A 22699-nucleotide genomic window follows, 5' to 3' on the forward strand; every position below is an offset into this window, starting at 1 on the left:
ATTTCTACCCCACACTGAAAAGTGTCAGGAAGTAGAGGTTTACTGCAGGTATTGATAAGCATACAAGGTTCGGGTTTCAGAACAAAATTAGAATGATCATAATACTGTTTATTTCCTTTCCTTTCTTTTTTTTCTTTTCTTTCTGTTTAAATCTTTTAATACAAAGGCATAAATTCTAAAGTTGCAGGGTTTTTTCCTTTAAAAAAAAAATTTGTAGCTATTCAACTGGGAACGTGTGAGACTGCACACTTCATTCTGGTACCGTTTAGCATAAATGTCCTTTACATGATAAACTTGTACTTGACCTGTGCTGGTTCAGACTATAATAGGGTTCATATTAGCATGCCAGTTAACAGCTATGTTCATTTTTAATTATTTATTCAAAAAATGTATATGAAGCCTCTCTTGAGACTTTCTTGAGGCAGCTGACAAAGTAAAACAGTAAAAATTGTGAAACAGCTTCATAAAAACAAGCCGTAAACACAAACCAGCTAGAACCGTTGCCTCTAACAGATTTCTCCAAAACAGGAATGGGTGGTATCATCATGAGAGTCTTCTAATGATGCCCTGAAAGTTTGGTGCTTCTAGCTTAACAATTGCACCCCTGACAGCATTCTGTCATGTGAGGAGCCATCTGTAATACTGGGCCCTGACACAAGTTCAGTATCTTAGTCAGAAGTTGTAACCCGCCCAGAGACTGGGAAAGGGGGTGGGGGGTAATACATATGAATATAATAGAATTTGGTGTGTGTGTTCACATTCTTTTGTGGCTTTTAAGTCAGCAAGGAAAGAGAAAAGAGAGAGTACTATTGCAGATTTGTCAGGTCCCTCCTGGTCACCAGCAGGGGAGGATGAGGTGAATTGCCAGATCCAAGCTGGGAAACTCCTGGCAATTTGGGGATGGAACTTGAGGAGGACAGGTAACTCAACAGGGTACAGTGCCATAAAGTCCACCCTCCAAAGCAGCCATTTTCTCCAGGGCAACTGATCTGCAGTCTGGAGATGAGCTGTAATTCCAGGCGATCCCCAGGCACCACCTGGAGACCGGCATCCCTTGCTTACTGTTTTGGACCTGTGAAATCCCTTCTCCTGTTAGGTCTTCTTTATTGACCCAGTACAAGAAGAAGCACTGGCCTTCATGAAACTCGTAGAGGTAATCTGCAATCAAAAAGTACCTATAAGGTAATTTCAGTATTTTTTTTAAAAGGTGCCATTTTGTTATGTTCAGACAGATGGGGCCATCTTAACTCATGGGCACACTGGGCAGTCCCCTTGGGGCCCCACAAGCATAGGGGCCCCATGCTAATCTATGTATGTTGTGATGTGCTGTCAATAAATAAATAAATAAATACTAAACTATACTAAACTAAAAATATTTGTTATTGGAAAATGTATATTTAGCATGTGTTTTACTAAAGACAATGAACAAAATGTTAATTGTTATGATAACAAGTGAACATTGGTATTCGACTCTGGTTTAGTATCATGGTCACCTTTGCAACCACATGTGCATTCATGTGTACGTACCTCACGCACTGTATAACATAAAAGTGTATATGTCAACTCACTTGACAGTTAATAACAATGATATCGGTTATATTTATATGCCATTGGTTATTAGAGATTGAATCTGAGATTCATTAGGAACACTTGTAGGGGAAGCATGTAGTAGTTATTTGAGATTATGAATTTATCGACCATTTACATTTTTATTCCTGTGTGTGGTTGTGTAGGTAGGGTTGCATAGGTTTCGGGGGCCTGTAACGCTGTTAAGATGGTCCTGCAGACAGAATGAAATCCTGATCTAACTGCATTTAATGGGAATCTGGATTTCACATGGCAGAACGTGTTCTCCCCTACCAACATATCATAAATGCGCAATGCATATTTTGCAGCATCAGTCGTTCAACCATCTATGTAAAAGATTTGTTTATTAAAATATTTATACTCCTTCTTTCCCACCATCAAAATACTTATACTCCTTTCCCACCATCAAACGGGATCTCAGCTACAAACTCAGAATTAGTCGTCCCTTGTTTCTTTCTCAGGGGGAAAGCACCTCCTTTGGTTTCAACACCCCCCGGCAGCAAAACAGGAAACCGGATGGAGAGAACTCTTAAAGCAATTCTTTGATAGGTCACACACTGATTGCTGCAGAAATGTGGGCAGATAGCTAAGCCCTGAGTTTTAGAGGGGTTGCTGTGATAGTGGATCTGTCTCCAACCTACCTTCCTAAGGACCCAACAGCCATCAGAATATCAATCAGCCATGTTCATAACTGGGTCTGGGAAGTTTAACCGTATTTGGGGCTGTTTTGGCTGCAGCTCCCCTCACTTGGAAAGACAATTTTTTTAAAGCTGAAGTAGATATGACAACAGGAGCTCAATAAACAGCTCTCTCCTGCTCTTTCTCCTCTCTCCTGAACAGAATTGGATTTGTTTTCATCTTAAATACTGATGAAGAAGTTGATGGAAGTAAGGATGCAGGAGTAGCTTTGTGGAGAGCCTTTAACTACCTTGCTGATGAAGTGGGCGTCGCTAAAGCTTTCACCACCATAATAAATGTTAGTGCTGTAAACAGATGAAAATCAATGCTTGCCTCAAGCTTACATTTACTTTCCGAGATGTATGAAGGAGCCACAGGACATGGTTTCTTCAACTGGAGGCTATGGAAATGGTAGCTTTTATCAAAACTGCTCTTTCCTTCCTGGCCAGTCCTGTTCTTATCATAACAACTTATTTGCACGCTTCCTTGTGAATGATGTGACATGCCTATCTATACACAGCTACACAGACCTAATCACAGAGAACTAGGAATAATTTCAGTTTGCTGTCTCAAGATAGGGTCTCCTGCCAGTTGTCCAGAAAGATAGAGGCGTGTAGCTCATGATGACACAAATAATGAATCAGTGAAGTATGCAACAAGCAAAGCAAAGGAAACCTACCAATTCTACCTGATATGGGGAAGCGGGATAGTTATCCTATTGTACCAAAATATTGTTTTCATTGAATCAGGAGTGCGGCAAACAATGCAAGTGGAAAAAGAATCCAGGTAATGGTGGAACAGGGAGATTTATGAGCAAAAGGACTGAAAGCACAGTGGCCCAGTCTTGTAATGCCTTTTGGTGTGTTTGAAGTATACACATAATTCCAATGGCCTCATTTCAAAAATTAAAAGTGATAAAAATGCTGCAAAATGATTGGTGGGATAGAGCTCTTCTTCCCTTCATAGAAAGAAACCTGTGTCACTTTTTAGTTCAGAAAGAAAAAACCAAGATGGCGCATAGCCTGCCAGGTTTATATCACTTATATGTCACTCCCCACCCCACTGATGAAACTGATAGGCATTAAATTCAGAACTGACAAAGGAAAATACTAATTCACACAATTACTATGTTAGAATAGCTTTAAAAGGAGGTTTTAACAAATTCATGCTGGAATTAGTCAGTCCAAGGCGGTTAGCTAGAAAAACTATAAGGAACTTCAGAGGCAGTGTACCTCTGACCACCAGGTGCTTGGGCAAACAGCTGGGGTAAATCTGATGGCTTTAGACCTTGCTTACTAGCTTCATGGAGACATCTCACCACTGTGGCTACTGTGGGAAATGGAATGCTGGTCTAGATAGACCTGGGTCTGATGTATCAAGACTGTTCTTGTGTTCAGGCCGTGTTGCCCAATAGTGTAATAGGCACAAGTAACCGGTAAAGAGATGGGATTGAATGTTACTTCACTGTGTCACACTTCCTGACTCCATAGAGGATGTGGGAATTCAAGATACTTAAAAAAGGATTAAAACAAATCCTGGACCCACCTAGCCCAAATAAAATAATTATTCTTTAATTCCATAAAACTCTCTTTCTCGGAGACAGCAAAATTTCTTTTTCCCAAGGCTATTACAGGAGGGATGGTTCCAGAATTTGTACACCAGTTTCCAGCCCAAATTTATTAACAGCTAATTTATAGCTGTGAGATTTTTATGTGTTCCCTTGCCAAATTAAACAGCTCTGCTCAGCCAGCTAAGATATTTCTCAAATTACTCCATATCTGGCAATTCACTCATATTTCTAACATTCTGCTATGGAATAATCTACATGACAGTTTTATTGTGTAAATATCTGCCTTGGTTACTTGACCCGGTTCATGGTTGGGTACCGGAAGAATTCCAGGCGAGTGCACATAATTATAGAGAAAATAAGTATTGCTTTCATTCTTTGTTCCCCTGCCCCATATTTTTCCTTTCCCTTAGTGCATAGAAATGTGCACAATAGATTAATTTAAGAGTGAGAACAGTTCATTGAAGTTTAATTGGTTGAAGATATTAAAGTTTCCTGGTTACTGCTGAAAACTGGGTAATAAACTGAACTGAACAGATCTGCGATTGGGTGGCAGTAATCCACTTGCAGGGTTCGGTGGTAAAGATTTAATACAATAGAAATATATCAGTAAGTTACCTCTTTCTTTCTCTCTCTCCCTTTGTAATTAGATGTACCATGAAGTAAAAGATGGAGATGTACTTTCTGTGGAGCATGTGAAGCGTGTCCTTCGCCGCGAGTTTCCTTATGCTGACATGCAAGACATCCTCGGTGTCAACTCTGACTATGATGATAAGAGAACGGTATAAAGGGGCTGTTGCATGATAAAGTAGAAACTTTTTAAAAACACCTCACTTTTCTGTAATCACTGACTCTGTTGAATAATCACCCTTCTGACTCGGTTGATTAGGCAGAGGAAAGTACAAGTCCCATTCTCCCTAACACGCCTCAGAACGCTTCCCCAGTGTGTACCAATATATTTCCTGGCATCCACCAACTGTTTTTAGAAAATGGTCTGGGCCATGTGGAGCTTTTGCCCAGCAGAGCTTCTGGCTGGCCATTGATGGTCTGATTTGGCTACATAGATTTTTAAAAAATATTGCTTTGACAGCAGCTGCCTCCACAGCACAAAGATCTTCACTGCGCCTTCTGGTAAGCTGCAGCAATTTTGTGGTTGTTTTCGCCTCCTGTGGCAGACGTTTTGTGGCTTCTGTTTTGTGGCTGCACCCAGCACATTGTGTCAGAATTCCAAAGGTGCTTACAGGCTCAAAAAGGTTAGGGACCCCTGCTCAAGAACATCATTTCCTGTTATGGAAGAAGTCCCACGAAGGTTCTGCTGCCTTAGCAAGTCAGCCTACCCCCAGATGATCATACGGTGCTCTCAGAGGTCAGTGGGGTTATTCTGCTGAAAGGCAAGTGAGGAATATTGGTGGGGAGGAGAATCACTTGAGGTTTTTTTGAGCACTTGCAAGAAGGACCCACAAAAATGAATGAAAATCACGGAGAGCTTAGAAGGGAGCCTATCTCTAATTATAGAAGAATTGACAGAGGTGCTAAAATTTGAGCAGATGTAGATATGCGAATTCAGGACAGTGAAATGCTGGGTTCTACTTGCCTATCAGATGGTGCTCATAGCAATATGTGTTCCAATATGCGTGCCTTCATGATTAGAGTCCCAATATTCAGACTATTCAAATTCTACAGATTCCTCCATCTTCATACTTTTATGATTATACCAACACTACTAACACATATGCTACATACTACAGTGCTAAATAAAAAGTGCACATACTCAGACCTGAGCTGCTTCTTCATACAAGATCTACCAACTATACCCCTACAGGGCAGCCCATAGACACTGTCAGCTAAATGACAAGATTGCCAATCCAAATAGAGCCTTTTTAAATTCACATTTATTCTATACATTGTGTGTGTTCTCATGTGGCCATATTTTGTTTTATGTTTTGCTTTCTGGGGAGTTGTACAAGAACAATTCATCACTCTCCCCCCATCCTACTGTTCCAGCCAACAGTGCATGGATGTTTGTGTTCGTTGTCTGTTAATATTTAATCACTTTTTTTTCCTGGAGTCAGCTGCATTCCATGTAACTGTGACATCCCTGATCTGTCTAGGCAGGAGCAACATTTTATCAGAAGACTGGCTTGGGTCCATTGCCTCAAGCTCTCTTTAATGGTGTGCCCTTTAATAGAAAAGAGATGAATGTCGCAGAGCTCGAGACCTCTCTGCAGAAGATCGTGGATGCTACAGAGTCCTTCCAGCGGGCAGTGTTCATGGTGTGTTTAGCATTATATATATATAAGCATATATTTTAAGACTTTGCAGTGAAATATTGGGCAGTAGATTGCTTCCGTTGTGCTTATATGCTACATCTTTTTGTAATGAGGTGGTTTGGAATTAATGTTGTGAAAACCTAAATGGCATCATTACTTTAATTTGCAGTCATGATTTTGAAACCTAACATATATTGATTATCCATGCCTTAGAATTTAACTAAGCGTTTGTTAATCCTTGAGGCTATCAGAGTCTTTGTATGAAGAGAAATATCTGTAGGAAAACGGGAACTAAAAAAGAGAGCTCCCCTTCCTCTTTGTGCACGCACACACACACACACATTCTCTTTTCTAACCTTTTTCTATTGAAGAATCTCATAATTAGAATGTTGTGGGTTTTCCAGGTTGTATTGCCCTGTTCCAGCAATATTTTCTCCTGACATTTTGCCTGCATCTGTGGCTGGCATAAGATGTTGCATTCATAAAATGCCAGACACAGATGCAGGCAAAACGTCAGGAGAAAATACTACTGGAACAAGGCAGCACAACCTGGAAAACCCACAACAATCTAGTGATTCTGGCCGTGAAAGCCTTCAACAATACAATCTCATAATTTGTTAATGGATGCATAGCAGCCCTAGTAACCCAGACTGTCCTGCTCTTGTGGAGCTTGGGAGCTAAGCAGGGTTGACCACAATCAGTGCTTGAATGGGAGACTGGGATTGCAGGGAAAAGCAGTGGCAAACCACCTCCATTCATGATACTTTATGGCATTACTGCGAGTTGGCTGCAGCTGGACAACATGCTTTACCTTCATTAAATCTTCATATAAAAGTATACGTAGGGGGAAATATCTGTTCAGATCTACCCCCGTTACTAAAGTTGGTGGAAAGCCATAGATATATGACAGCATCTGTTGTGATGGCACTTTGACAGCCTTAGAGAATCACCATTATGGAAATCCTGATGTTTGAATCTCTGGGGCCAAGGCTTGAGGGAGGAATCGAGCAAGTGAGTATGCAGTCAAGCAATGGAAGAAGTCCTTATGGGCATAAGAGTCAGTGGTTTGGATTTCTATATGTTCTGGATTCTTTTTACAAGCAGAAGAGTAGAACCAAATTTCTCATAAGTCCTTTGTGCTGTTTATTCATTTATCTATCCCGCCCTATACCCAAAGGTCTTGGGGCAGGTTACAACATAGGATTAGAGTCATAGAGTCCTATAAGCTAAAAACTGTTACAATCAATAAACAATAAAACCTATTTAAAGTTTAAAAAAACCTATTAAATCCTATTAAAATTTATAAAAACCTATTCAAATCCATAAAATCTATTAAAATTCACAAAACCTATTTAAAAAACCGTATTACCAGAAAGGGGGGAACCATCTCTTCAGCCAAAGGCCAGGGAAAATAGCTGCGTCTTTACCAGTTTTCTAAATTCATATAAATAAGATGCTTGATGCACCTCAGGGTGGAAATCATTCCACAGTCTTGGGGCCACCACTTATTTCAGGTCTCCAACTTTTTTTATTGCTGAAGGTGATGATACCACCGAAAGGGCTGAGCCAATCAGAGTATTCCAAGCATTTTTGTTGCTTTTCAAGACATTTTTGTTGCATTCAGTCCTTGGGAAAGACAGTTTATGTTCCCTCTTGCACATCACTGAATCCAAGCCAACATCTGCAGCTACAGACCCAGTCAAGGCTGATCTTGCCAAGGCCAAGTCTAACATGACATCATAACCTTCAAAGTCAGAAGCAGCCAATGGGCTGGCAGAAGGGAATCTCCTAGGAGCTTAAGAGAACTTTATAACCAATAGAACTTTCCAGTTGTAACTGCCAGACAGCAAAATAGACTGAAGGCTCTTTGTTCTTGTTCTGGACAGTCTCAGGTCTAGAACCTCATGGGTACTGGAAGCAACAACCCTTTTCTGATCTAAAGATGTCAAGGGCTGCAGAATTCAAAGCTTCTGTTGCTATCTTTCCAGGGTCAGCTAAATGATCATATAGATGCAGTGGATTTCATCATCGATCAACAAAACATTGTTTCGCATATAAATGAGAAAATCCTTAGTACTGAAAAAAGATATCTGAACTTTATATCTTCACCAGGTAAATCAAGTTCTGTCCTCCTTCTCTTCCTGTAGATTTGTTTTAATTGGTTTTTTAATTTTAATTGGTTTTTGATGTCTAATTTTAACGTTTGCAGTTCATACAGATATGGAGGATTACTCAACTTTTTCTTTTTTGGATTCTCAAGATAAAACTGTCATTCTTTCAGAGAACATGAACTATGTCACAAAGAAAGGTAATTTTAAAAATTATATTTCTAAAATAAAGATTATTGTTGAACTCTTATAGTATTATTTGTTGTAGATGTGTAAGGTTTAACCATAGCCACCAGTAACTCTGATTGGTTTCCTTAATCCTGGCTAAGATTTTAAATGTGTAGTGAAGCTGTCCCCCCCGGGCACATGGAAAAGTAATAGCATGACCTATTTGATTTTATGCAAATGGAGCATCGCCTTAACCATAATTAATGCAGTTAACACAAATCACTGTTTGCAAACCCATGTAACTTGAAAAAAACACACCAGGGATTTTTTAAAAAGCTTCTGAAATAATTTCTAAATTTAATTAGCATTTCTAAATTTAATTTTATTTTAATTTTAATAGACTCTGTTACATTTTTGGTCATTCATGCTGCCATTGATACACAAACATGAATTAGCAGTTTCCAAAGGCATTCATGTTGGTCTGCAGTAGAACTGCTGGATTAAAGTCCAATAGTTCCTTGGAGACCAATGAGATTTCAGGGTACGGGCTTTTAAGAGTCAAAGCTCCCGTTCACAGGTACCAGGAGAGAGTACCTGAAGGGAACTTTGACTCTCGAAAGCTCATACCCCAAAAATCTTGTTGGACTCTAAGGTGCTTACAGAAGTCAGATCGAGGAATCGGCCCATTATTATCGATTCATCTGGCCTGCTTAGAACTCTATATACAGCTTTGACCTAGAAAGCAACCAAAATGGTCCCTCCCACTGCTCCATTTTCAATATATAATTGTATTAAATCAGCCAATTTAAAGAATCCAACACTCATCCTACCAAAGCATTCAAGTATGATGGATAGCTTATCAAGTGGCTTAAGTGTTTGGATGCCATCATAATGAGATAGAGATGCAACCAGAGGTGGGTTCCAACCAGTTCTCACCACATCTCTAGAAGTGGTTACTAATTTTTTCTGAGTGCCGAGAAGGGGTTACTAAAGCAACCTCCCTGCCCAATAGGGACTGGAGGTGCACGTGTGCGGCGGCGCCACTGTTTGAATCCCACCACCATCGGAACCTGTTATTAAAATTTTTGGATCCCACCACTGGATGCAACCCCAAACACATCTGTATTTAGAAGTATATATTTAGTAGCATGTTCTTAATAATAGCTCTGTGGACAGTAATCCACATTTCTGATTTATGGTTTCATTTTTCCACTGTATTCACCTGCCTTATCATATTGCTCAATCAAAACTTTTGAGATAAGTTATTTGTTGTTTTTCAGATGAAGATGTCGTATATGCAGTTACTATGTGGATTGTGGCTGATTTTGATAAGCCAGAAGGAAGGCAGTTGCTTTCTAATGCATTGAAATACCTGGTCAGTTCATTTGCAGTTTGTATGTCCACTTATAAGATGAAAGTTGCTCAGGGTTCTCCTCAGCAAACCTGACAAGAATGGTAATGGAAATGCATATATGGTAGCATGCGTCACTCAGCTGAAGAAGATACCAGCCAAACAAATAGACTGTCCCCAGAAATAAAAAGAAACAACAAAAAATCCTTGTGAAACATTTGATGATTGAATATCTCTTGAACATGGCAATGATACTGTTCTGATAAAATAATATGTAAGGACTCTTGCCAACGGGAACTGGGTTGGTAAATTAAGAAGCCAGCAAGTGGAACACCCCACCTCCCCACCCCCCAAATAAGATATCTCGGACCACTCTTATTGTTTTTATTGTCTTTTTCTTCTTTCCTTGCTATTATTGAAATGTAAAAAAACCATTTTAGAAGATAATTTGAAGAGATGTATTTTAAAAAATTTATTCAATTTATTTGTTGCCCCTCCCCTTGCGGGATCAGGGCAGCTTCCAACAATCAAATTTGTAATCTTACAATAAAAAATATTGTATTAAAATTAGGAATAAGTACATGTTAAAACACTTTCCACCGTTCTAAAAACAAGATGGCAGTAAAATATTGTTCGTTACTGAGGGAAGAGATTGACCCCAGTGGAAAGGGGAGGGCCAGGATGTTAACCATCGCTACCTCAACCGTATGCCTAGTGAATCAGCTCTGTCTTACAGGCCCTGCAAAATTGCATCAAACAGCTCTTTGTTATATGTAAAAGTTAGCAGCTGGCTGAATACACAAGCATTGTAGAGTCAACATTTCAGAGAATCCAAAGCTTTCGTTTGGCATATGATCTTAAAAAGGAAAGTTACACTTTAAGGGATGATGCAATCCTCTGCCCGATATTTCACTTCCAAGCTTGTTTCCACCCCACAGGTGTAGAGAGGTCCATCCATTTACTTTGTTATCAGCAGGGAGCAGACTGGGTGATCTTGCCAAATAAATAATAATTTTAATAGAAGCCTGTATTTATAAAGTGTTGCATTCCAAAGGAAGAGAGAGCATTGATGTTCTGGGTGCAAAAGGGTAATAATAATAAACTAGGCTTTACAAGTCAAATTTGCCTTACAGAAAACAAGTAGCCACATACAGCTTGGGATTGTGAATAATCCTTCATCAAAAATAACCGAAAGTAACACATTGGTTGCAAGGGCAATCATGGCAGCTTTTCTAACACAGAAAAACGCTAGTTTGAGAAGCTTTCTTGATAGGATTGTTAAAGAGGACACAGCAAAATCCCTTGCAAGAGGAACAAAGATCAAGAAGTTTCTTGTTCCGGTGAGTAGACATAGAATAAAACAATAGTTTTCCCTTTGCTGATGTTATAGAGAACTACACTCCTCTTCTTTGATATTTCTGAGTGCCATACATTGTGAATGATAGAATTGTGTGTTCACTTGAGATGCTTGCTGGCACCAGTAGTGTAAGAACTGTGGTTTTTGTATGTTAACTGTGACATCTGTATATTTGTAAGTATTGTATTTATTGCCACGGTCAGTGATCAGCATAATTAAAATATAAACAAATAATTTGATTCCAATAAACAATAATTTTTGATCACATTGTTTACAGTACTAAAAATCCCAAATAAAAATTTCCAGCTTAATACAATAAAACGTAATTACTTCCCAATGAATTTGACATCCATTATTCTTTTTGGGAAACAGCTATTGGATATGTTTTGTTTATATCATTTAATTTTGCTTGTCAATTCAGGAATGCCATCTTTATTCTTTCCGTTCTAGAGCATGGATGATGATGCTTTTGAGAAGAAGTACAACACATTGGGTGTAGATGCCATTCGAGCTCACCAGATGTTTTGTCACGAGGTTCTTAAGCTGATTCCAGGGCAAATGGCTGTAGTTAGTAATGGGAGGGTAAGTTATATTTTTATTTTATTTATTTGGTTATTTTTTAATCTACATTTCTCACTGAGATTCAAGGCGGATTACGTAGTGTACATGGAGTACAGTCAACAGGTTGAGATATCCAATGAGCAGTTCAATAGGGTTTGGACTATAGAAATCTGAAAATGAACAGAAATCTCAAACATGGCAGCAACAAACTTTGAGCTTTTAAACATGGTGCCTTAAATGGTGTAGCTTTCTGACCAATTCATTACAATACAGTCCTATTTACCTGTGCAAAAAGTCCTCTTGAATAATTTTATTTTTCATAGTTCTAGGTCTCATTTTGTTGCTGAATTGTTCTCCCCTGAAATTATTCACAATTCTTATGCACAGTTTCTTGAAGTTATTAAAGGAAGGTGGATAGCCTTTGTAATTCCAGTAGAGAAAATGCAGTTGTTTTCCCCCTCTCTTGCCCTGAAAAGCCCTGGCATTCAGCACAGAGATGCCCTGAGAAAACCTTTAAAATCGCAGCCTGGGATATATCCCCACTGTCACAACCACCACCACCACCCCTTTTATTTTTATATATTGTAACATCTAGATTGAGGAAGAGTTCTGGCTTGCACATACCTCTGTGTCATTGTAGCTGGGTTGTGCTTTCTTTTTGGATATTGGAGTATTGAGAGAGTGCATGTCAAAATGTCTGTTATTCTCTGGCCTCTGGAGGCTTTATCCCTTCTTGGATCAGGAGGCCAAATGCTTGCATTAACTCCTTCAAGGGGAGGGCCCAGATGAATTCTGTATTATTGCAGAGAAGCAGGCTGTAGGTCGGTCAAACTAGCTCACATCCCCTTCATGTCTTCCCTCACTCAGATCTATAACATCTGTTTCTAATAGACTAAACTAGTCAGGTAAAGAGTTGTACGCTGTAGTTCTCAGGATTATCTGTTTCCAGCAGATATAATCAGCTAGGGTCTTACAACTTACTTGGAAAGGAAAAGGGGTTCAAATAATCTGACGCAAAAGAGACTGAGGCCATTCCAAAGACATTTGCCTGATTTGTGCTTATCCTAAATTTTTCAGTGGGATCTAGAAAGCCATCTCAAGGGGGCTTCTGCTCTACCCCCTTAGTCCAGAATAGGCTTAATGTGTTCATTTAGTTGTTGTGGTGGATCCAGATGATATTGTCAACGTGCATTATTATTTTCTGTGTTGTTTTCTCTTATTAGGGCTGGTTGTTTTTGTAAGATTAAAACAGTGGAGGTATTAGACAAGTGTGAACTGACACAGGGCTTCTGAGGAGTCCCAGAACTGCTGTCCCTTTACATTTTCTTCTGTTTCTCAGTCTAACTGCTTCCGGTCCATTAGTTTGTCTGGTGCATGTTTGTCAGCCCTTTGTCTGAGGATTGTGGTACAGTTTTCCCTTCCCCATTTGTCCTCTCAGCCATCTGGTAAACTGGCAAGGAGTGACTGCCCCAAGATCACCCCATGAGCTTCAAGGGCTGAGTGTATTTCCTTGAACCTAGTTCAACACACCAACCACTACTGCATGCATCTGCCAGTCAGTTCACTCTCTGCCTAGCCCCAGCATTCCTGAATGTATCCTTAATCAGTTGTCTGCGGTGGTGACTTTAATTATACTTTTGTTTTTGCAGCCAAAGGGATTCATTAATTTCTTTCTCATGAGAGTATAATTGTGCAATTATGATCTGAATAAATACAAAAGGAAATTAATGAGCAATCTTCTTGATTGCCAACCGAAAGCAGTAATTAAATTTTTGCCAACCTAGAATTCATCGTCACCCAGAAAGCCTGGATTGTTGCAAATGGGGATGCCAGCATCCAGGAGGGACCTGGAGGTCTCTCAGAAGTACAAGTGATCACTAGAGTGGGAAATAGCTGCTTTGTAGGGTTGACTCTGTGTAATTATCCCCTGCTGAGCTCCCGCATCCTCCCTAGGCTCCACCCCCAAACCGCCTAGCTTTTCCCAACCCAAAGTGGGCAACCCTAGGCAAGGAACGAAAACAGTTCAACTTCCCCTATCTTCATCACAGCAGTACCAAAGGAAGACTCAGAGAGAGGAAGAAGGGCATGAGGAGTTACACGCCAGGTTACTTTACTTCTCAAACTTTGCCCCTCATCTGGCAGTGGAGTAGTCTCAGCTGAATTATTGGGCTAGTTAGTGTTGTCAGTCATTTGTATACCTCCCTTTTTAAAGCCAGCCTGGGACTATGGGGAGAAAGGTGGGAGCCTGGAGAAGGGGTCACTGGGGAAGACAGAAAGGGCTGTGGATGGAATGAATTCAGCTCAGATTAATGAAAGGCCTCACTTCAAAACATACATTTGTAAATTCAGTGGGGCTTGCTGCTGAGTAAGTATTTAGGATCAATCCTGTAGTGACTGGTACTGTGGGATTCTTATGAGGAATATAATGCTGTGCTAACTACCACCTGGAGTGTTTTTTTTTCCCTAATTTTGCTCCTGACTGATAGTAAAAGAAATACCCTTAAATGCCAACGGGCATTTTTGTGGAAAGATTTAATTCTGCCTCAGGAAAGTCAACCTGCTGTTTGGTGAATGAGTTTTTAATCCCTGGGCAGAATTTATAAAATGAATAATTAGGGGTTATGGAACAATTCAAGGTGCTTCTACGGGATACTCCAGAGATATCTCTCACTTCAAGTGCAATTGTTATTTTATTTATTTGAGTTATTGGTGGCAAATCACTGCAAATAGTGGAAGTTAACTATGTGATTAGGTGGAGTTTGCATTTTATAGAGGATTTGAAACCTTAGGTCCACCTTCATCACACCTTGGTTTCCGGCTCTATCATTGTCAGACTATTTTAGCAGAATAACTTGCTTTGCTGGATTCTAGGATTGTGAAATATGAAAACAGAGCTGTAGTAACTGATGGGGTGCCCAGAAGTTAAGTTTGCCTATGGAACTGGGACCTGGACCCGACATTCCGAGTTTGAGAAACCACTAAAATCCTTTGTGGGAAGTGTGTGTGTGTGTGTGTGTATTAACAGCAAAGCCCATTTTATGGTTGAACAAAATGGGCTCATGGGGTGCAAGGCGTGCTACTTTTCGTGCCTGGCCACCTTCTCTCCTCCCCCATTGCTACTGCCACCACTTGTCCCGGTACCCCCCAACTCCTCTCTTGCAGGGAGGGCAAGGCCAGCATTTTCCTGGGTGGGTGCCTTCTCTGCTGCCAGCCAGGAGGAAAAGAGGTGGTTCAGAGAAGATTTTAAAAAGAGGGCCAACATTGGGCAGCCGTTACCACCAGAGGCTTATCGAGGGCAAATGGCGCCCGGAGAAAAATTGTCTCCGGGCGCCCCCCGCACCTGGGAGCTGGGCTCCGCCCTCCCACGTGACCAGGAAAATGGTCTTCGGACACCCTTGACCCTGCCCATGTTGTCATCAACATGGGCAGGATCAGGGGCATCTGGCCACCCCACCCCACTTTACCTTGCCTTGCTCCCTGCTGGGCTCCCAGCAAGCAGCCAGCAGTCCCTCCAGGGAAGCCAGAAGTGACTGCAGTCTCTTGCCTCCGACAGCTGCTGTGGCAGCAGGCAGCAAAGCCGCGGGACTTGGTGTTTGAGGGTGGGAGAGGGTGAGCGGGGGAATGGGGAGGGTTCTGGGGGTGAGGTGCCACGACACTGGATGGGAAAGCCACAGGGCTTGGTATTTGGGGTGGAAGAGGGAGGGCAGGAGAATGAGGAGTCTCTGTGAGTCCTGCGCACTCATTGGTTAGAAGTGAGTTGTCAGTTCACTCCAACCCTTACTCAACTATGTAACATGTATTAGTAAGAAACTGTAATATTTCTGAAGAAATATTAGGGGATTTTACCTCTGTGAGGGGAACTACAAAGCATATTATAGGCCTTAAGGCAGCCTGCCAAGTTGTAGAGTTCATTCCTAGTTACTGTTATCGTTACTGTTTTTTCTCTAATGTTCTCAGTGAGTTATATATTTGTATAGGGCAGAGGGATTGAAAAGTCATCAGTGATGGCTGTTGAAGCTTATGACTAGTCAGTTTATGGATGACAACTACTCAATTGTCTTTTAGCTTAAACTTCAGGAGATGAAGGTCTGAGACACAGGTGATTGAAAAGGCTCAGGGATATAATAAAAGGCAAGTCTTGGCCAAGTGGCTTGCTATTTCATGCTTGCGGCTCAGTGGGTCCCATGCTGTTGCCTAAGTTAAAAAGTGAGTCTGCATCTGGAAAAGGTGAATACCTCTTAGCCATGAGTGTGGGGATGGTGCAAAGCAATATTCTTAGATCCTTCCAAAATGGAGCAAGCTTCTAACATTTATGGCATTGTTTTCTCTTTGCTCAGCTTTGCAAGGAAGGCATATGATTGCAATAAACACTTTCAGTTACTGTGTAATGTTCTTGCTATCTTGAGTATGTTGCTCTAACTACCTTTCTAATAGTGTCATTGCTCATGTTGTAGGTCTATCTTGTTTTCTTTGGAATGTTTTTTCCTTCATTTTTTCTAGAGTGTTCTATTCTGAGTGTTTAGCATTGCTACCTTGCATTGTCAGTGAGGGTAGTTGTGACTATCCACTACAGAAGAAACTGTCCAAAAACAAGCACAGGCATAGAACAACGTGCATGTGCACTGAAGCAGCTTCCATGAGAATATCCTGCATGCATCTCCCTTGTATCCCTATGTGAGTGTAAAGTGCCATTATGTCACTGCCACCTTATAGTGATCCTACATGCTTTTTAAGGCAGGAGATCTTTCAAGGTAGTTTGCCATTGCGTGCTTCTGTGTAGCTACCTTGAGTTTCCTTGATAACCTCCCATTCAAATACTAACAAGGGGTGACCCTGCTTAGCTTCCAAGATCTGAAGAGATTGGGCTGGCCTGGGCCATACATGCAAAAAAATGATAAGCTGCCACTGCTGGGATCTTGAAAGAATGACTGCTGTAGGAATAACAAATACATTGGTCAGTGTAGTGAATATTAACACAAGACCCTTTGGAGTGGCATTTTTTTGGGGGGGGGTGGGGAGCAATTCCCACATCCCTCATCGAGAAGCCTCCTTGGATGTAGTGGGAAAACTTATTATCTCAAAGCAGCACATGCCAAGTGAAAATTGTCAACTTACAACTGAGAACATTAAGAAAGTTATGCTTTCTTAAAATTGCCCTACCATTGGTTCTAGGGGGTCTTTGTGAATTGTCACAAAACTGGTTTATTCTGAGGCATGTGTGCATTTATGAGAAGTTTTTAAGGACCCACATGACTGTCCTCCGTCCTTTTTATTTCTATCACCCTTGTGCTTGCCAGTTCTGTTCCAGTTAAATCTTTCATAGTTTGCTGCACATTTTGGCATTATGATTGCAGTTCATGGATTGGCAGTTTTCTGCTTCTCTTTCCAGTCTAGCTTGATGAAGCCTTCACCTGGAGAAATTACTGAAGAAGTCTGACTATGCTTCCTGATCCAAGGGCAAATACAGCCCCAAAAAACTGACAATGGCCTTCAAAATGCATGGCGTAGAGCAGGGGTCAGCAACCTTTACCACCCAAAGAACCATTTGGACCGGTTTTCCATGGCTCCGAAGATCTACTGAGCCGGAGAGGGGGCTCTACACGGAGCCGCCTCCGGTTCAGCCCCTCCATTCACCTTTCCTTCCAGTACTGGGAGGCGGAGGCGCTGGGCAGGGAAACCCCCTCTGCCTGACGTGGGGCAGAGGGGGAATGGCGGCTGCGGCCTGCCCAGTGCCACCACCTCTCTTGCTGTGGGAAGCAGTGGTGCTGGACAGGGAAACCCCATCTGCCTGACGGAGCAGGCAGCCGCCTGCTCTGTGGGACAGAGGGGGGATGGTGGCTGTGGGGAGGGCAGAGGGGGGGGGATAGCAGCTGCTCTGGAGGGACATGCCCACACTACCCTCCGACCTCCAAGGATCGGAGGGCACCATGGGCATGTCTCTCCAGCCCTCCAGAGAAGCGCTGGAAGAAGAGGTGAGTGGAGGGGACGCAAAAAGCGGCATCCTCATGCACAGAGCCACCTCCAGTTCGGCCCCTCCACTCACCTTTCCTTCCAGCACTGCTCTGGAGGGACACCCCCACACTACCCTCCGACCTCCAGGCCACTTGGAGCTGCTGTGTAAGTCTGAAAGAGCCGCGGGTTGCAGACCCCTGGCGTAGAGGAATTCATACTCTATAAAACCAACAGTTTTACTTGAGCTTTGTGGATTAAACAGATTTTTTTAAAAAAATTAGCTACACTGAATCTGATTCTGTTGGCTATAACAGCTGTTTGTTCATGCAGATAATTGTGAAGGAAGATGTTCTTATTAGGAAATTTTAGGGTGCCATCTTCCTATGACTTGTGTTTTTGTTGTTTAGAAATTGTATGAGGATTCTTTTTTTCAGGAGATGGGGAAGAGGGGTAACAAGCCCTTGGGCACCCACTTAAGGAACTGCAATACCCAAGGCAGCGACCGAAGGGCAGCGACCTAAAGAAGCTGCTTATTGGGGCCCTTTCGAGGACTATTTGTGGGCAGGGTGGGCCACTTCCTTCTCATTTCTTTTGTCTGACTTGGTATATTTGGAAAATCGAGGTGGCGGGCAGGCCTAGTAGGTTTTAGTGGGAACTCTTATGTTATTATTTCTTATTTATTTATTTCTAGTTTTATCTGGGTAAATTTAACCATCATAAATGGAAAAATGGAAAGGTGCCTATGTTTGCATATTTTGTCAATATTGACTATTTACTGTTCTGATTTAACTTATTTACATTGCTTTTTGAACTATGTATTATTTAAAGATTGTATTATGTATGTTGTACGTTGACCAGTGGCATAGCACCAACAGGGCTGGGGGGCGCACAATGCCCCGGGCGAACGCCTGTGAGGGGGCGTTCTGAGGATGGGGGCATGGCAGGGGTGCGGGGCGCACACGAGGGCCGGGGCTCAGTTCCCCTTTCGCTCTGCCTCTGATGTTGACTATGTGATATATGGTGACTTTCTGTGAGCCACCTTGAGCCCAGCCTTTGACTGGAATATGACAGGCTATAAATCCAATTAAAGCAAAGTAAAGATTCTGGTGTGCATACAAAAGCAACTTTGTGGTGCTTCAAGAATCGTCTTTCATATACATTTTTGGAAATTCTTTTTTTCTGGCCTTTCCATTAAAGAGTTGTATTACTTGTTGCTAGGGTCATTGAAGTAGTTCGAGATAAGTAGTTCATGATTCCGTTACCTCTCCTCTCCATAGATTCATTCTTGCCTTTAAGGGCACAGTGAAGTTCAATCCTTTTAAAAAGCAGGATATAGCTCTTTTTTAATACCAGCATCTGTCAGCATCTTGATTTTCTGTTTGCAAAGGTAATTGGCCCTATACATGAAAATGAATTCCATACAAAAGATTTCGACTTGCTGGAGAAGGTGACACTAAACTCTGTGGCAATGAAGATTAAAGCCCTTGTCAAGGAAATGGGCCTTGGCAGTAAACGGTAACATTTCTAGAGTTTATATGTTAATTTTTTTGTCATGTTACTCAACTTAGCCCTGTGTCTCTCACTAGCCCAGAGCAATACAACTTTGAAAATTCATTTCTTCATATTCAGATCAATGTGACCCTTGCATTTGAGTTTAAAATCCATTGTTTAAACATGAACACTATGAAAAGGAAGACATGATAGATCTATCTGTATTAGGAAAGTTAATATTTTATGTGCTGTATGTCTTTATTTTAATGAATCTGATATTCACATGAAAGGAGAAAATATCTCAAACCAAAAGTGCTTTCCCCACAACATACAATTTATATCCTTGGTTGAAATCATATTTTACAAATGTATTGTATTTCTGTCATAAAATAATACATTTCTGGCTTACAGCACCATAAAAAACAACAACAAGAATGTGAAAAGTCAGATCAATGTCTTAAACTGGTTAATAATTCTCAAAATGTGATAGAAGAGAATAGTCCTTATATTTTTTCTTTGAGTAGGCTTGGTGTGTTTCCCTTGAGAGGAAACTTCATAAAAGAAGAGAAAATAATGCATACTACAGATTAATATTGCTGTGCTTTGATAATAAAAAGAAATAAATGTAATGTGTGGTATTTTCTTTATCTTGGAAACTGATTTAAAGCAGTCCAAGAACCAGTGGCTGAGAAACAGCGCACTAATATCACAATAGAATATTTAGTAGCTGCTGGGCAACTGAATTTCTTGAAGTTTCATGCTAAGCAGACTTTACACCCCTTCTGAGTCCACTGAGGTCAATGGGGTTAGAATGGTGTAACTGCTTAGAATGGTACTGTTATATACCTCATGCCTGTATGAATAGTCAAACATGCAGAGCGGGGCTGGATCTGGTCCCTTGCGAGAGCTTAACAGGCCCATGAGCCAACTGAGGAAAACCCTTCCCCCTGCTCCTGATCTGACCTGACGAGCCCACAGGGGCACCTCTCCCCACTTCAGGCTTACCAGTCCAGGCATCCATGCCACCTAACTCCTGATCTGACCTGGCAAGCCTGCTGAGGGCTGGTCAGTCCAAGCACCCACTTCACCCCATTCCCAATCTGGCCTGGCAGACCACTCCCTCACTACCAGTCTGAGCTGGCAAGCCCACTGTAGGCTTGCCATATGAGGCTTGGTTTTCCAGCTCATGAAGAAAAGATCATTAAGTCTCTGACTGCCTCTGGTGTTGATAATAGTGAGGAACTTGATTTCTCAGTGAGTCATCTACCACCATTAGATCTGGAATGTTGAATTTCAGAAGCAAAAACTAGTGAATATAACAGATTTATTAAGAATTCAAATACTTTTTGATGGCTTCAATTGATGCAATTTGCTTATTGTTGGAACAGACAAGGACAGTTAAGATGGCATACTGGAATATACATTTTTAATTTTTTAAATTCCCAAACTAACTCTTGCTATTGAAATTCTTGTTCCCTGATCTTTCAAAGTACATTGATATCTTTGGAAGTTTAAACCCCCTCTCATATGTTGGCTATTGAAACCCTTGACAATATTTTGATAATATTATATTTGAAGGATTATGTGAAGGGGGGGAGACCAATCTCCACAACTGAGGAATTTATTTGAGACTTAAAAGCAGACATGAATACTGGATTTTTCCCCACTTTAGTGGCAGTCGCTTAGTAATGAAAGTGGATGCGCTCCTTTCTTCATTGCCGAAAACAGAGGTCCGCCAAGATGTTGAATTTCTCAAACAGCAACTCAGGTTAAAAGACTCTTAGTTTGTTTTATTAATCAAAATGCATTTGTGATTCTATGATATGTTAGTATTTTCAAGTATAAGATCTTTCAAAACCTCAAGGAACATCTTACAGATAAATTTACATTTACAGATAAATACATTGTGAATACTAGGCAGGTAATATTCAGTACTCTCCATCTAAAGTGATTTACTGCCACCTCAAGTGCCTGATTTTGGGCCATCAAACATGATGCAGTTTTAATGGCACTTCCAACACAATGTTTTCTTGTATAGTTTGAAAAATAAAAAGCTAGAACCTTCTTTCATACAAGAGCTCAGAAATTGAGTTAAAATACAGACAAGCATTAAATAATTTTAGTATAGTACTCAGAAACAGAGCTTAACAGATTTTCTAAGACTTCATCAGCTAAATTCTTCATAATTGAAAATAAATGTTCTTCATTCTCACTCTATTTAATGAATGGGGTAGCATTCTAATAAATCAGTACGCCCTTCCTCAAATGAACCATTGCAGTAGAAATTGATAAAGTGATATAGCTAGTACAGCTGTTGTAAATCTTATCTGCCACTAACCAAAGTTAAGTCCCCACATTTAGCCTCTGTGAAATTATTCAATGTAGACATCATTTTATATTATGATTCGGTTATTGGGTTTCAACCTGTCTGTTCATAATAATGTATTTCACATTACTTCATAATAATCAGACAGAATCCGACACATGGACCCAGTACTTTTCAATGACATTTTCTCCAGTCACCTGTGAGCTATTGTGGTGAGACTCCAAAAGATGCAGATACGTGTGTTTATCCAGAATGCACATTTTGAAATAACTTAAAAGTGTACAAAGTTTATAGTATGTAATTGTTCCTGTATATGTGCCTTCAAATCACACATGACTGTTTCCGTGTCACACATACTGTCTGAATATTTTTCTTCTGCAGTGTACTGAAAGTAGATCCACAGCAAAATGAACCTTTCCTGGATGTTGTTGGAATTGTAGATCCATTGACTCGGGAAGCCCAGAAGCTATCACACTTACTGATTGTAAGTTGTGCTTATTTCTTGTTTGCCAATGCAATTTTGTGGTTATATTTCAGTTAATTTAGCCAGTATGTACTAGTAAAAGACATTTCATTAGTATTGTCAAAGTATGAGCTGAGTGTATAATGTACTGGGAGATCTGGATTCCAATCTCCCTTTCAATAGAGGCCCAGGTCACAAACATAGCTAAAGAGGCATTTTTCCATCTGCACCAGGCTAGGCAGCTGTTCCCCTACCTGTCTTGTCTCAATCTAGCTACACTGTTCCATGAAACATTCAGTTCCAGGCTAGACTACTGTAATTCGCTGTACGCAGAGCTACATTTGAGGCTGCTCCAGGGGATTCATCTAGTCCAGAATGTGGTGATGAGTGTCACAAGGACTTCATGTAGAGCACATATACAACTGGTGCTCCACTGACTGCGCTGGCTCCAAGTTGAATACTGAATCAGAGTCAAGGTTTTGGTACTAACCTTTAAATTTAAAACCTCAAATGATCTGGTACTATTGTATCTTCAGGACCACCTCTCTCAATACACCTTGCAAAGAGCATTACAGTCAGCTGGTAATAACTTAATGGTGGTCCCTGGCCCAAGAAGCTTCTGACTGTAATCAACCAGAGCCAGAGCTTTTTCAACTCTAGCCCTGGTCTGGTGAAATTCCCTTTTGAGTGAGACTTGAGCCCTGCAGGTCCTGGCTCAATTCTACAGAACCTGCAAGACTGAGAAGTTCCACCAGGTCTATGGTTGAGGCAGCAACAGTTACATTGTAGCTGACTTTCCTATACCTATCATGGTCATTTT

General features: G+C 40.9%; 1 protein-coding gene across 1 annotated transcript in view; it reads left to right on the forward strand.

The window, feature by feature from the left end:
- Positions 1-22699, forward strand: part of UGGT2 (UDP-glucose glycoprotein glucosyltransferase 2) — a 97470-nt gene that overhangs the window by 43223 nt on the left and 31548 nt on the right. Inside the window, exons 14-25 of the mRNA XM_048494461.1 lie at positions 1097-1182; positions 2428-2563; positions 4483-4614; positions 5944-6105; positions 8091-8214; positions 8312-8410; positions 9659-9753; positions 10863-11069; positions 11537-11668; positions 18987-19114; positions 20763-20858; positions 21798-21900. Coding sequence (XP_048350418.1) covers positions 1097-1182; positions 2428-2563; positions 4483-4614; positions 5944-6105; positions 8091-8214; positions 8312-8410; positions 9659-9753; positions 10863-11069; positions 11537-11668; positions 18987-19114; positions 20763-20858; positions 21798-21900 — 1500 coding nt within the window. The remainder of the gene's footprint in view (positions 1-1096; positions 1183-2427; positions 2564-4482; positions 4615-5943; positions 6106-8090; positions 8215-8311; positions 8411-9658; positions 9754-10862; positions 11070-11536; positions 11669-18986; positions 19115-20762; positions 20859-21797; positions 21901-22699) is intronic.

This window comes from Sphaerodactylus townsendi, linkage group LG04 (assembly GCF_021028975.2).
Source record: "Sphaerodactylus townsendi isolate TG3544 linkage group LG04, MPM_Stown_v2.3, whole genome shotgun sequence".
NCBI lineage: Eukaryota > Metazoa > Chordata > Lepidosauria > Squamata > Sphaerodactylidae > Sphaerodactylus > Sphaerodactylus townsendi.